Below are 14,183 nucleotides of genomic sequence, written 5' to 3'. Positions count from 1 at the left end.
CCTTCTAGCAGTGGCAGCAGCTGTGACCTGCATTAAAAATAATCCCATTGATCTACATCCCCTGTCAGCTCTTGTGCTTTTGTGGTCTATGTAAAAGTATCTGAAAATAAAGCAAGCTCAATGAATATCCAGAGTAACTAAGATATCAAATTCCTGGGTTTAAACAGGAATGAAGCGCAATAGTTTTGGAGCCATAAAGATAAGACTATTTATTAGCAACATAAAAATGTATAATGAGTGTTTTGTTATTTCTTTATAAAGAGAGCACATGACGTAAAGTGTGAATTATTCTGTGTGCTTTCTGAGACCAGAGATTGCACAGTTGTTTCCTCCTACTCAACCCAGTGTGTAAACCGACTTGAAAAACATATCCCCAAAAGATCACACACAGAACACAACAATGCATGAATCAATAAGAGCTCAGTGCTCCTCTGTTCTTCCCATAAGCAGCCGTTTTATATGGAACAATTCTATCATAATAGATCTCTCATGCACATGCTTTTAATATTACACTGTTTAATTGCATACAGCTGTGCCCTGAACGCTCTTAGAAAACAGAATTTTAGCACAGCCTTGGAATCAAGTTTTGGATAAATATCAACGGTTTCTACTTGTATAAATTTCCGCCATTAAAGGCATTTTGAAAACAACACATTAGAAGGAATTCTGAACTTGAAAAAAAAAAGAGGGGGGGGGGGGGGGGGAGCTGACTTCCTGGAAGCCTCAGTACTGGCATGTTCGTGAGTGAATGAGCTGTTCTTGCCAAGCGTACTCATAAAGACGAAAAGTGCTGTGTGAAATCATATCTGTGTATAGCCAACTGTGTCCAGGCCGTTTCCAACGTGACCTGAAATGAACCTATGCGCTCTACTCTCTCACTCTCATGTGCCTTGAATGAATGTATAGTGAAATGTCTCTGCTCCCACTAACACCATTTGTGATTTTTACATGTTTACTTCTACAGCGTTTTCTGCAACATACTTTCCAGAGGCAGGGTTGTATATTTGTATATACAGTTACATAATGTCTGGGACACTGGAAAGACATGCACCATTACAAACGGGGCTATCCTGGAACTGTCAACAGTATGACGTTTAATTCTCTCTGATAACAGATAATGCAATCAAAGTAAATGTAACGATAATTAGCACAAAATGTAAGATCTGTCATGTCTAATATCACTGATCAAGCACAGCTTCTGCTCATCCAAACACGAATGATTAGAAATAAATCACATGACGTTGAAACGATGCCAGAACACAAAATCGCATTTCTAAAGATGAGATTTAGCATATTAAGTGGCATATATGTATATAATTTAATATTACTTCGGATTCTTTAATGACAGGTTGGACATTTCAATATTTAACACATAAATAACAATGCAGAGTACATATCACAAAGCGATATAATTTATGGCAGAATTTAAGCATGCCAGCCCTTGCGTCTGTAAGCACAGAATATTATCATGAGATCAGCATGCCACTGGCACTTTCCCAGGCTGCAGATGGTTAGAATTGTGGATTGAAACCAGTGTGTGGTTGATGAATTACTCCTTACACCTATAACCTCACACCAGAGGACACCACCAGCTATACCAGCCTCTTCTGCATATTGGAATTCTTTCCGACAAGGCCTTCTGTATGTCCAGATGGTCAAACGTGGAAAATGCAGTAAACCTACTAAGTAGGGATGGGTCTGGAAAATCTGCACTCAGTCAGCATGAGTGGGGACACACGGCCGGAGCTGGGATTACAAATCGGTGCAGACTTGCAGAGGACAAATGGGAGGGAAAAAAAGGACAGATCCCAGAACAGATCTGCATCTTGTCAGCCTCAGATTTAAATTAGAATGGAGATGTGGAGATGTGTCTTGGGCACGGTTTCAAGTGATCATTTTATATAGTTAATTAAAAGTACACCTTGTCGAATCTGAAGTAGAAGGAATTAAAATAAGCCATGTTCCTCTGATATAAAGAATATCTCAATACTGTATAGAAAAAAAAAAAATGTACATAAGAATCACTAGTATCCCAGTAGATGTGATATCCTAGTGAGACTGCATGATTATTTGCTCACAATTCTCTGGGCCTGATAATTACCTTCATTAGTAGGAGAGAATTTCCACAAACCATACGGGAAGATCAATATTCATATTAAAGTATTTAACTCTCCTTTACTTTTAAGACATACATAATAATTGCAAGACATATCTCCCGGTTCTTCATAATATTTAAGTATACTCGGAACAATATAATACAATTTCAGTACAGCACTTTAAAACGGGAATATCGGGCATTACAACCAAAAGAATACTAATAATACTAATAATAAAACATAATAATAATAACTGCTCACTAAAGGAAGTTTTCAGATAAGCAGTAGGTAGCTTTAGCTAATAATACGGGAGATGAAGGTGTTAATATCCTAATGCTAAGAGGGAAGATTTACAATGAAAATGATGTCACCCACGGAACATAGAGGAAACACTGAAGCATTCTTGAAATATTTCCTAAAGCAGTTTTAAAACGTGCAAATATAATTCTCCAGCAACAATTATTTCTTTCATTCATTCATATGCAGGTCTGAACAGTACCCATTACACTGATAATGGGTGCTTTCCCTTGGCTTATTACTAACAGCGAGAACAACATAACCACACTGCACTTTGGCATACAGCTGAAGCACAGCTTCCATTTCTGCAAAGGAAGTTTATATTAGGGTTACATGATATTCCCATAATTGTGTATATTATGTACAAATTATATCAATTATAAGCTAACCATGGAAACTCGAACGGAAATATAATATTACAAAGCCCTTAATGGTAATCATTAATAATTCACATTAGTAAAGTACAGTATCTTTTGAAAAATCAGCATTATGCATATAAATTCTGGCCACCACCTCATCCCTTGCATAGAAATGCTGGACCATGATTTTTCAGATCTATTGTTTAAAAAATAAGTGTAGTCATGCAAAAATCGAGTTTTTCTTATACCCGACAACAAATTAATTTTTAAGTGTATGTTCCGCTTACACACCATGGACCATATTTTGTGCTGAACCAAGAATCATGAGCTGCTGTTTATCAATTCATTAAAAATTTGTGACAGCATTTCAGTATAAGGCACACACCTCAATCCCCAGTGACATCACAAGTTGCAAGCCAACTGATTGGCAGACTATTGTCAGCCAACAAAATGGCTGCCTCCGCTAAGTGCAGGCTATAGGTACCCTTTGAGCAAACTTTGTCCAGTTTATAAACTTCAGTTCTAAGCCTACACAGCAAACTTCAAATGGTCAGAAAAAAAACCCACATTTTTTCAATTTGTGGCATGTGTGGCACAAAACATCTGGGGATTCAACTGGAAAGCTAGGACAATAATTAATTAATGGATATTGTGTCTGGGTGTACATTGCTGAGTAATTGTTGCTCACTGGAGCATGTCAGCATATAAAAGTGTCTGCTAGCTGTTTATCCAGCAGAGGATGAAGCTGACATGCTCCCACTTGGGTTCTCCCATATAGAATTTAGGCTCACCCTATAGCATGCTGATGACTGAAACCAAATGCCCTAGGAGCTGAAAGCATGTTAAAGTAATAGGATCCAGATGCTGCTTGTCTGTAGCGACTTGTGGTATTTTTTAAATGCTATCACAAAGCATCTAGATTTTCATTTAACAGTGACCACACATGTTTAAATGAAGATTCTTTAGAATCTTTTTTTTTTTTTTTTACAAAAAGTACAATGTATCATACACGTGTGTGTGTGTGTGTGTGTGTGTGTGTGTGTGTGTGTTACTGCGTACAGCATGCTCTTTACAGGAATCCTACACAAAATAATGAATGTGCTATTGGTCATTTTCTACATTTCTTCTGGTAATAAATGAATGAAGAGACCAAGACAAAGAAATGTATGTGCTGCTCTGATTGGTTCTTAAAATACACAAGTACTAATGAAATTGACCTTGACATTGCAAACACCAGAACAGGAGACACCTCTGTGAGTGAGACTAGCCGGTAAAGTTCTCCCTACAATAGACAATGTTTAGGACAATGCAGAATGTAATATAGAACACCTGACTGAGCAGTTTTCTAGAGCTGCAGACAGAAACCTGAGGTCTGTGTTGTCTGATTCCTATCCTAGGTGTGTAGCTGTCCCATCAGGTCATTGCCTTGCCTTGACCTCTGACCTGTGAGCAGTGCACTAACTACTGGTCAGCCCTAATGGCTGAATATTGATAGACAGTGAGAGTGCTGCATCCTGCCCTCACAGTTGTGTGTAAACATGCTCTGTTCCAAACAGTTACAATATCCCAAACTTGCAGCACAACACTTGATCAGATTGTCTTGGCTCTTTTAGCTGTGTGCATTTCCCATTTAAAGTTGATCAGCACAGAATTCCCCTGCAGCTGGATCATGCTTTCTGCTGCCCAGATTGCACAGATCTCACTAAAGTGCCACTGAGACTCTACTCACATCCAAAACAATCTGCATCCTATGTCAGGAGAATAACAGAGAACTGAGCTCTACGCTAATATAGAAGAACAATATAGTCTCTGGGACAGACAACAAAGGATTCAATGAAACAAAGGTATAGTGTAGAAATAATAATAATAAAAAAAGAATTAAAAAAAAAGAATGAAAAAAAAGAATCAGAGGGCTTGGTAGTGGGGTGACAGATCCACACTGCATGACCTTCCTGGTGTTCTGTGTGTCAGCCACCTATCCATCACCCCCTGAGTGTGGACCACATCACACAGACACTGCTGGGGGAGAGCTGCTGGCTCATACCTTGGTTTGGAGATAATGAGGGTAGTAGTACGTGTACTGAGGGTACATTGGTTGCTGTTCCAAGCGTTTGCCCATGTAGCTGGAATCCTTATATCTGATGCAGAAAACTCGTTGACAGTAATGCCCCCAGGCCCTTCTTGCCAACCAGAGAGCACTACCCCTGGCAGCAGTGATCTTCTTCCAGGAGTTATTTGCCCTTGTCTTTTTTTTTTGTTCCTTTAATTCCAAAACAAGGAAAACATCTATCCTGAAAAATATAGGTCTAGATCAAAAGAAAAAAAACAAAACAAAGAATGCTTCCAGACAGTCTTCCTCCCCCTTTTATTATTAATTGTCTCCTTATTTATGAAATAAGCTTGTGTATAGTATAATCCAGCCAGTGGTGAGTACGGTCCCGTGATGGGAAGCAGGAGGGCTGTGGGACTCAGATGGTTCCTGCAGAACCGGCTAGCTGCTGCTCTCCTCCTTACTCACAGTCTCTCTCCCTCTCTCTCTCTCTCTGTCTCCCTCTCTCCTCCCCCTGATAGGTGGGGGGAAAAAAGAAAAAGAAAGGAAGGAATTAAGAAAGAAAGGAAAAAAAAACCCTTCTAGCCTAGTTGCTGCTGCTGTCTCCCTGACGGTGTGACATGGTGTTTAGGGCTTGTCTTGTCTTTCATTCAGACCCCCTCCTTCCAGCCTGTGGGTGGAACAGCACAGGCAGCCTCTCCCTGGAGAGGCAGACGCAGTCCAGAAGGCTGCAGTGTTTCCTCTAAGAAGGAATAGCCTGCTGCAAGCAAAGTACAGCTTCCCTCTGCTGGCTACTATCTCACAGCAGCCTGAGAGCAGCTTTCCCATGGGCTGTGCTGTGCTGCTGGGTTACTGCTATACCACCTCAAAGCCAGCCTGGTGGTGGCAACCTATCTTCAAAAGAGCGGAGGGCATAATAAGGCCATTCATCTGGAGAAGAAAGTGCTTACTAAGCACAGGCTTTATACAGAAAACTTTCCCTGGGACTTATATATGAATGAAATAAGGGCAGTAGCTGGTTTAAAAATATATTTTTATATGAGTAGTGTTCAGGTTACAAAGACGCAATGCAATCAATGTCAGGAGCAAATCAACAAAAGAACAGGGTAAAAAAAGGAGCAATTTACAAAGTGGCAAAATCATGTTGTATTGCTGCTGCGGCTGATTTCAGTGTGATCATTTCATTCTAATTCTATTCTGTTATCTGTGATTAATTCGCGAGGGCAAATAATCACTGCACTGGACGCACTTTACGGCGGACGTAATTCGCACAAAAGTGCTCATTACCCCATAGGACAGGGCTGGGCAACACCGGCCCTTCAGATGTTGATGAACTACACATCCCAGCATGCCTTGCATCAGTTTCAGCATGGCCACATAGCAAAACTAATGCAAAGCATCCTGGGATCTGTAGTTCATTAACATCTGGAGGGTCGGTGTTGCCCAGCCCTGCCATAGGGTAATCATCAATTATGTGCCAATTCAGACGGAAATCAGCCTGTGAAGTGTGCAGCATTGGGTGCCATTGCTGTCATTTAAATGCACCTCACACACATCGCAATTAATACCCTTTGTGTGAAAACAATGCCAGTATTTGTATGCTACATATAAAAGCAGGCGGTATTTCCCCAGCATACAAAGATAAATGCATTTTATTATTCCAGGTGCAAATTGCTCCTTGTTTGTTCATTATTATTATTATCTATACTCTGAATCAGACACTTATGCCCCATACACACGAGGTGACTGTGCCTTTGGGGGTTATTCTGGTTGGATCGGTCGGACGTGTGTGCGGACGGAACAGGGTTTTTTTGCACTGCCCATGCGTACGTTACGCAATGCGCATGTGCGGCGACAGCACCCCGCTAGTGGACGGTAGTCTACGATCAAAAAGACGAGTCCGATTACAGACGGACAAAGTGAGCGTATTGTGGGCGTTTTTTATGGGAGAGGCCAGAAAACAGGGCGAAACTGGGCGTATCCCTGGGTGTATACAGAGCGTGTACCCAAACTGCACAGAGGTGCATCCGCTTTGCTCGGCGAGGGCTTGGGACACTTTTGCCTATAAACGACCGGTCCAGCAAAAACTGGTCCCTAGCACTCTTAGACCATCCTGCTGAGTACCCCCGAAATCGGTTGGCGAATTAACGCGCACCACACCTGAATAAAATAATAAGCAATGCTGCAGGCAATTTGGTATAATAGCTCATTTCAGTACCTGCAAGCCATACACAGCCCTGAAACACATTGGAAGGTTCACTTTCTACACTTCACACCATTCCAAGGTAGGATTGTTTGTATTGTTTGGTAGGCCAAATACACATGTTGGAATATGTGGAATTAGGTCTATTTTAAACATCTACACCCTTCATGCAAGTGTGCCTGTCATGTTAGGACAACAATTCACAGGAGTCGACATGTGTCAACACTCACACTTGCACAAAAACATACACTTCACATCATTAAATTACACACCTCTAGCAGGTCGAACAACACCTCTAATGTATTTGGAACCCTCTTTTCCTTTCAATGTGTTAGAAATACAATAGGTGCCTTTACTCTGTCCTGCTCATGCACACATTATGGGACACAAGTACCATGCTTACAAATTGTTCACTTGGACACTGATAATTAACCACGCAATCTGCTCCTAACTCTCTTCTTGACTCTGTATGTAACATGGCAATTAGGACTTGATTGCCACCACATATCTCTGGTTAAGGCTTCCTACATCTGCCCACCACTCTGTAACATAGAATTTGGTAGTTTTTTAGCTGACTCTTTACCACTCTCCATTTTTCCATTGGAGGAAACACACATCTGGCCCTCTATCACTCACTCTCACCATTCATCACTGCTGTTTGGGAACTGTGCACACATCTTTATTCCTCTCTTACAAATGTCACATAAACCCATCACTTCATCCACTTCAACACCTGACAAAATGGGCCTTATTCTAGTTCACTCTTTCTGACAAAATCCTTCTTAGATTGACAAAACCATGTGCACTGCAGGTGGGGCAGATGTTACTTGTGCAGAGAGAATTAGTTTTGGGTGGGGTTTTACTTGAAAGTGAGATCTATATTGCAGTGTAAAAATAAAGCAGCCAGTATTTACCCTGTACACAAACAAAATAACTCACCCAAATGTTATTCTCTCTGCACACATTACATCTGCCCCCCTGCAGTGCACATGGTTTTGTCCATCTAAGAAGAATTTTGTCAGAAAGAGTGAACTAGAATAAGGCCCAATATTCCAAGAAATCAGGCACACGGCGATGATGCTTGTTCCTACACCAATATTCTCTTTTTGATAGAGATCTCGTTCTCTCGTGACCAGGTGGAGAAAAAGAAAATACAATATCTAGTACGTCTAGATCAAAAAATAAAAATCAGGAATGATATAGAGGGCCCCAGAATGCATACCCTCACTCACATAGAGAGAAGTGAGAACCTGTGCATAAAGGTATCTTTAACATGGATCACACTCCGTGATAGCAGCAATGGTTCCCTCCACCGGTTTGGTTACAGATGAACGTACCATACTCACATAAATACACTCAGATAACTCCTATAAAGGTATCTTTTCGGTACTGGAATACTTCCTGGAAGCCGTGTTAGTTTACCAAGAACATGGACTCCAATGCACGTTTAAAGATGTAAAGAGAGAATCTCTCTCAGTTTAAAATATTTATTATAGGTGCATAAAACAATGGTGACTGGAAGATGGAAAATAATGGTGATACCTAGATTTATGCAGTGGCCACATGCGCCGAAACTTCACCATCCAGCAAGGTCACAGTATGACCCAGTATGACCCAATCCATGAGGTACTCAATGCTTTGGTCCTGGAGTTAATTGGTAATGTATGAGTAACATCACCTGCCAGAATGTCACTCTGGCGGCTGGTCTGCTGCCCCAGATTGTTAATGGCAGCAGTCATCTTGTCCAGCACCACCAATTGCTGCTCATTACACTTGGCACCTTCCACTCCACGCTGCCTAATGTCCCTCAGCAGCACAGTTTGGACGTCCTCCTCAGCCTGTGTGGTGCGCTGCTGTTCCTGTGGGCCTGAAGTAGAAGCTGCTGGCAACAGTGGAGGCCCCTCCTCAGCTGTGTAAAGTAAAAAACATTGTCAGCATCACATCAATATAGAATGTATGTTAACACCAACAAGACATTTGCCACATTTACCTCTTAACTCTGGAGCAAATACCTCCACCGGGAGCTCACTATCCATGTTACCAACCCACTGATCTCTGCCTCATCGATCACATCTAATGCAGTATGCTCCAGGGGTGTCAGCTCCAGGTCTAATGGCATAGGTCCACTCCCGTTGGTCATGCTGTGCCTCCACCGATCACTCAGCTTCCTCTTCAGGCCACACTTGAAGTCTTGCCACCTAAATTTGTCAAAGTAAATAATGTAAATCTACTACATATGTCATGGCCTCTGCTATGACACATCATTACTATAGAGAAGTTAGCATTGTGGCTGGTATGGTATGATTCAATATAAGTTAGCAGCTTCCAGATTGTGGACTCCATAAAACAGCATGAAACTATGACATATTGCACCCCATTGAAGTGAAACGACATCCACGTGTTTAATAGCCACAGATTTGGACATGTTACAGTAAGGTGAGTTAGGCCACACATTTTATTAGCTACTTCTTGGAACACACAATTATGGCTGTATCATCACATACAGAAAACCAAAAGCGGTCCTCAAGGCACCCCAACGGTCCTCAGTGGCGTAAGTTTGTCCCAGTTGCCCGGAGGCAAGATGAATATTGGTGCCCCCCCTCCACACACAAAACGTTATTCAAAATATATATAGTCAGTTATGAAATATACATTATATACTGTATGTCTATACAGAAAGAGAGGGAGAACACATATATTTCAGAACTCAGTCACAGAAGCGATTTTGATGGCTTTTAATTAATGGATTTAAACAGGCAGTGGTGAAGAGGTGCCCCCTTGAGAGCAGGAGCCCGGCGGCAGATGACTCCATTGCCTCCCAGAGTTCTGCCTCTGACGGTCCTGTTTATAGGTATATTCATGCCTCCACACAGATGCTTACATCAGACTGACTGAGATACTAATTAAGTGGCCAAGCATGGATATACTTCATACCTGGAACGTTGGGTTGTCTTGAGGAGTGCGTTTGGGAACCAATAACATCTGAAATGATAGTCCATGTTGCAAGGTGTCATAATCACACCACCTGGACAGCACTCCCCTCTATAAATGTGCTCACATGTGTAAAGGAACTAACGACATATCAATAAGCACACATTTAACATAAAAGGTCTATTCTATTGTAGAATTTTTACACAAACAACTACATATCAGTTCAAGCAACACACTTGCCTTTTGCACACAGACTTCTCATCCCTGTGCAGTGGTGCCAATTTATTAACTTAATCTGTAATTTGGGCCCAAATCTTGTCCTTCGCAGAGGGTGTCAGCTTCCTGGTGGTTAACTCTATCCATTCCCGTGCTCGGGGTACCAAAATCTGTAGTTCACACTCCTAAGATGCAGGGTTCTTGTGTTTTTTTGTTGGGATCCTGCCTACGCCGTTTCCTAGATGATGCAGGCCGATTGCTGGGGTAGGCAGTCACTTCAACACGCAACTACTGGGTCTCAGATGTTTTCTGCCTGGTTGCTTGGCCCCGGGTTGAGGCAGAGAACTTGGGCCTGCCTCTGGCTGTGAGGCTAACCCTTGGGCTGACTGGGTCATTTGGTCACAGCTCTCTTTCCTCCTACTCCGCTCCTCTGCCTTTCTCTGTATAGCTTCTGTCATGGATTGAAGCTTGGCTAAAATCAGCCCTTGTTCAGAGGCAGACCCATCAGACCCAGAGTCATCATGTTTGCAACAACATTTCCTTCTAGGCAGTCAACTAAATATACGCTAAATCCTGCCTTTAATTTTCCGCTGAAAACTGCATAATTACACAGATAATTTCCTACCGAAAACGGCGTAAATGATGCCGACTGAACGAACCAGAGCATGCGACAGATCACACACAGACTTGAGTTGGATGTGTGGTCATCTTTGCAGGGGATGGCGATGGCGTCGCCATCCCCTGTCCCGCCGCCATCTGTATGCCGGAAGGGGACGTGCGCGCGCGTCCCCTACCGGCGGTGCTGCCCTCGGTCGCCCGGTGCCCACACCGGGCGACCGCACCCCCCTACAGTGGCCAGAGGTCCCCCCCAGCCCTGTAGAGCGGGAGGCGGGCAGTATTGCGTCCGCCTCGCCGCCCCCGCCGCCCAGATACTGAGACGCACGTGCGTGGGGGACGCATGCATGTCTCAGTCAGATAGAGGCGCCGTGTTGCTGGCGATCCGCCAGCAGCATGCTGCTGGCGGATCGCCAGCAAGGATAAGGTCCGCTACATCTGTATGTGTATGTGTGTGTATGTTTTAATTTGTTAAGACGCAATAAGAAAATATAAATTATGTTTTTTGTTTGAGTTTATAACTTTTTTTTTTTTCATATCCCACCACCTTCAATAACACTTCAATCAACATTCACATCGCAGCACGCACCAGGGCACGCATCCGGGCACAAGAAGCTCGCGAGCAAGAGGAGGAGGAGGACAATATCTCCCACTCCCCTACCTATACCCCCTCCCCTGCCCCCACCCACTTCTCTGCCCACATCCACTCCTCTACGACTACCCACTCCCCTGCCTCCATCCACTTCACTACCTACACCCACTCCCCTGCCCCCACCCCCTCCCCTGCCTACATCCACTCCCCTGCCTCCATCCACTCCCCACCCACCCCACCCAATTTCCAACCCCCCAACTACTCCCCACCACCCACCCCCAACCCCTACCAATCCCCACCACACCCCACAACCTTGATACCTACTCCCATCCCTCCCTCATCCTTCCTTGGTCCCCTATCCCATACCACCCCACCTCCAGGACCTCAAATTATGGATGTCAATGGCAGTGGTAAGTAAACAATGTGCCTAATGTTGACATACACATTTACATTTACAACACCCACATATGTGCACTCTAAAACATTGTTAGTTCCTCAACAACACTCCAGAACCACCATGACCTGTGGAGTGTCCACCTCCATGAATAATGGGTCCCTTGGTGTAGGTTTGGAGTGTGGCCATGCATCCCCCCCTTCAGTGATTGACACACCTTACATCCATTGCAAGATCCTAGAGCAGTGGTGTTAAACTCATGGGCCTCCATCTGTTGTGGAACTATACTGCATTCCACAAGAGCTGGAGGCCCATAAGTTTGCCCTACAGTTTGAGAAGGATAAACTGGTAAAGCATGAACAATGTAATGGTCCTTACACTGCATACCTTTGTCAAGAGGTTTGACCTGTTTCCCACAGCACAAACCTCGCCAATATAATGCTGCAAACATTCAGCAAAGAAAGCAAAGGGCACTTATGTGAAGTCATGTCAGATATTTGTCAGATATTTGTGTGTGTGAACATCATAGCAGGTCCATCTTCAATGCTCTTTTAAAATGTGTGTTTCACTGACAGCTTATTAATCATTATAAAGTGACCATGATTTTGTGTTAAACTTATAAAAACTAACAAACATTTTTTTCCTTCCCAACAGAAATTCCACAGCACCAGGACTTGGCACAGACTGCAGCAACTGCATGAGGAAGCTGCCAATCTTCTGAGACACCTGCAGTCCCTTATTTAATTTTATTTTTTTATTATTATTATCTCATATTTAAAATAAAAGTTTATAAATAGTTAGAAGTTGTCTGTGGTTTGTATAGTAATATGTTAGAGTGTTTCTAAGGGCAGGTGGATATAGGTACATGTAACATGTGTAATGTAAGTTATATATGTAATTTAAAGTGAAGGGTAAGGATTGAATGTTGTGTGCATGTGTGGGTTTTAGGGTTAAATAACACATATTGTAAATGCATGAATGTTAGTTGTTGGTGGAGTAATACATAACATTAGGGTAGCAACATGTAAATAAATATGAACATAATATTTATTAACATTATTTACAGCATGCACACAAACACCAAAATAAATTATAATAAAAAACATTTGGGGACACATAGATAGTAAGGAAAGTGCCACATTGGAACACATGAAATATAGATGTAATAAGGGTTCAATTGTAGATTAATTAAGGGAGACAAATGAGGAAAAAATCAATCAAAAAATCAAACTGAGCATAATTGGGTAATTGTTAGAAGGTAACTTCAGAGGGAATAGTTGCTGGACCATATATGTGAAGCTACACCGTGATCGGACGTACACTTCCTCCTACGAGAGGAAAAATACTCCTAGTTTCTGACCGAAAAGGCTGAGATTCCGTCCGAGCACGGAAGCATACGCTCATATACACGCCACTTCCCTTTGCCGTCTTTCCACAACGACCGTGTGCAGATGTTCTGTGGGCGGACTCACGCTCACCGAAAGAGAGAGGGATCCGTTCGGACGGTCCATACGCACACGCTTTCGCCTGATCCAACCAGAATAAGGCCCTTTGTGCTGAGTGATCTAGTTGAACAAAGATTGCTCCGCTCAGATCGAACAGCACACAGCAATGCACCAGCGATGTATGCTGAGCTACAGTATGTGTCACGGCCAGTGTTCTCTGGTGAGAGAATACTGGTGATGACTAGATATATACTGCAGGCTTGAATGATCTAGCTTGGCGATAGCGACGCGCAGGACTGCCCATCGCCATTGCTATGATGCATACACACTGAGCAATTTGTGCTTCATTTCTAAGCGATCTAGACAGATTGCTTAGAAATCAAGTTCAAATCTCCCTGTGTGTATGCCCCATTCATTTGCAGTTACTGTATGCATCGTATCCGAGCGGCAGATCAATCATGTTTAGGTTGACAATACCAAGATCGACCACCAGTGGTCGAAAACATCTAGTTAGATGCCTTAACTTGGTCGACGGTGTCTAAACAGACAGTGGTGGGAGATCGATGCCTGTGAAAGATCGATGGGAATGTGGTGGCCAGTAGCAAGGTTGACAAAAGTTTTTCATCTTATTTTGGTGCAGGTGCACTTGGTGTATACTTTACTATCCAAGTGGACATAGAGTTAGATTATAATAGTATGCTGAGCGCAGTGAGGCATCGCAACCAAAGCATGGCGAGCGCACCAGAAAAACTTGAAAAACTCATGTCGACCTTGCTACTGTCGACCACGTTCCCGTCGATCATTCACAGACGTCGATCTCCTGTCACTGTCTAACTAGACACGGTCGATCAAGTTTAGGGGGCTAACAAGACGCCTTCGACCAATAGTGGTCGATCAAGGTATTGTCAACCTAAACATTCTCGATCCTATATCCCATAACCGTTAGGCATACCAATGCCCCAATATCTGGATGGCTGACAATGTA

At 42.9% G+C, this 14,183-nt stretch overlaps 1 protein-coding gene across 7 annotated transcripts in view; it reads right to left on the bottom strand.

Annotated features, from left to right (window-relative positions):
* RBMS3 (RNA binding motif single stranded interacting protein 3) overlaps window positions 1-5,492 on the bottom strand; it is a 545,406-nt gene extending 539,914 nt beyond the window's left edge. For 2 of the 7 annotated variants that reach the window (XM_083188637.1, XM_083188640.1), the window contains exon 1: window positions 4,797-5,479. In XM_083188637.1, the coding sequence (XP_083044763.1) occupies window positions 4,797-4,871 (75 nt within the window). In that variant the 5' untranslated portion in view covers window positions 4,872-5,479. Of the gene's footprint in view, window positions 1-4,796 lie in introns of all 7 variants that reach the window. The other 5 variants (XM_083188643.1, XM_083188638.1, XM_083188641.1 and 2 more) reach the window with 5 other exon arrangements.
* Between the last annotated feature and the right edge of the window lie 8,691 nt (window positions 5,493-14,183).

This window comes from Crinia signifera, chromosome 5 (assembly GCF_055691185.1).
Source record: "Crinia signifera chromosome 5, ASM5569118v1, whole genome shotgun sequence".
NCBI classification, from domain to species: Eukaryota; Metazoa; Chordata; class Amphibia; order Anura; family Myobatrachidae; genus Crinia; species Crinia signifera.
This window is presented reverse-complemented; position numbering and strand designations above follow the sequence as displayed.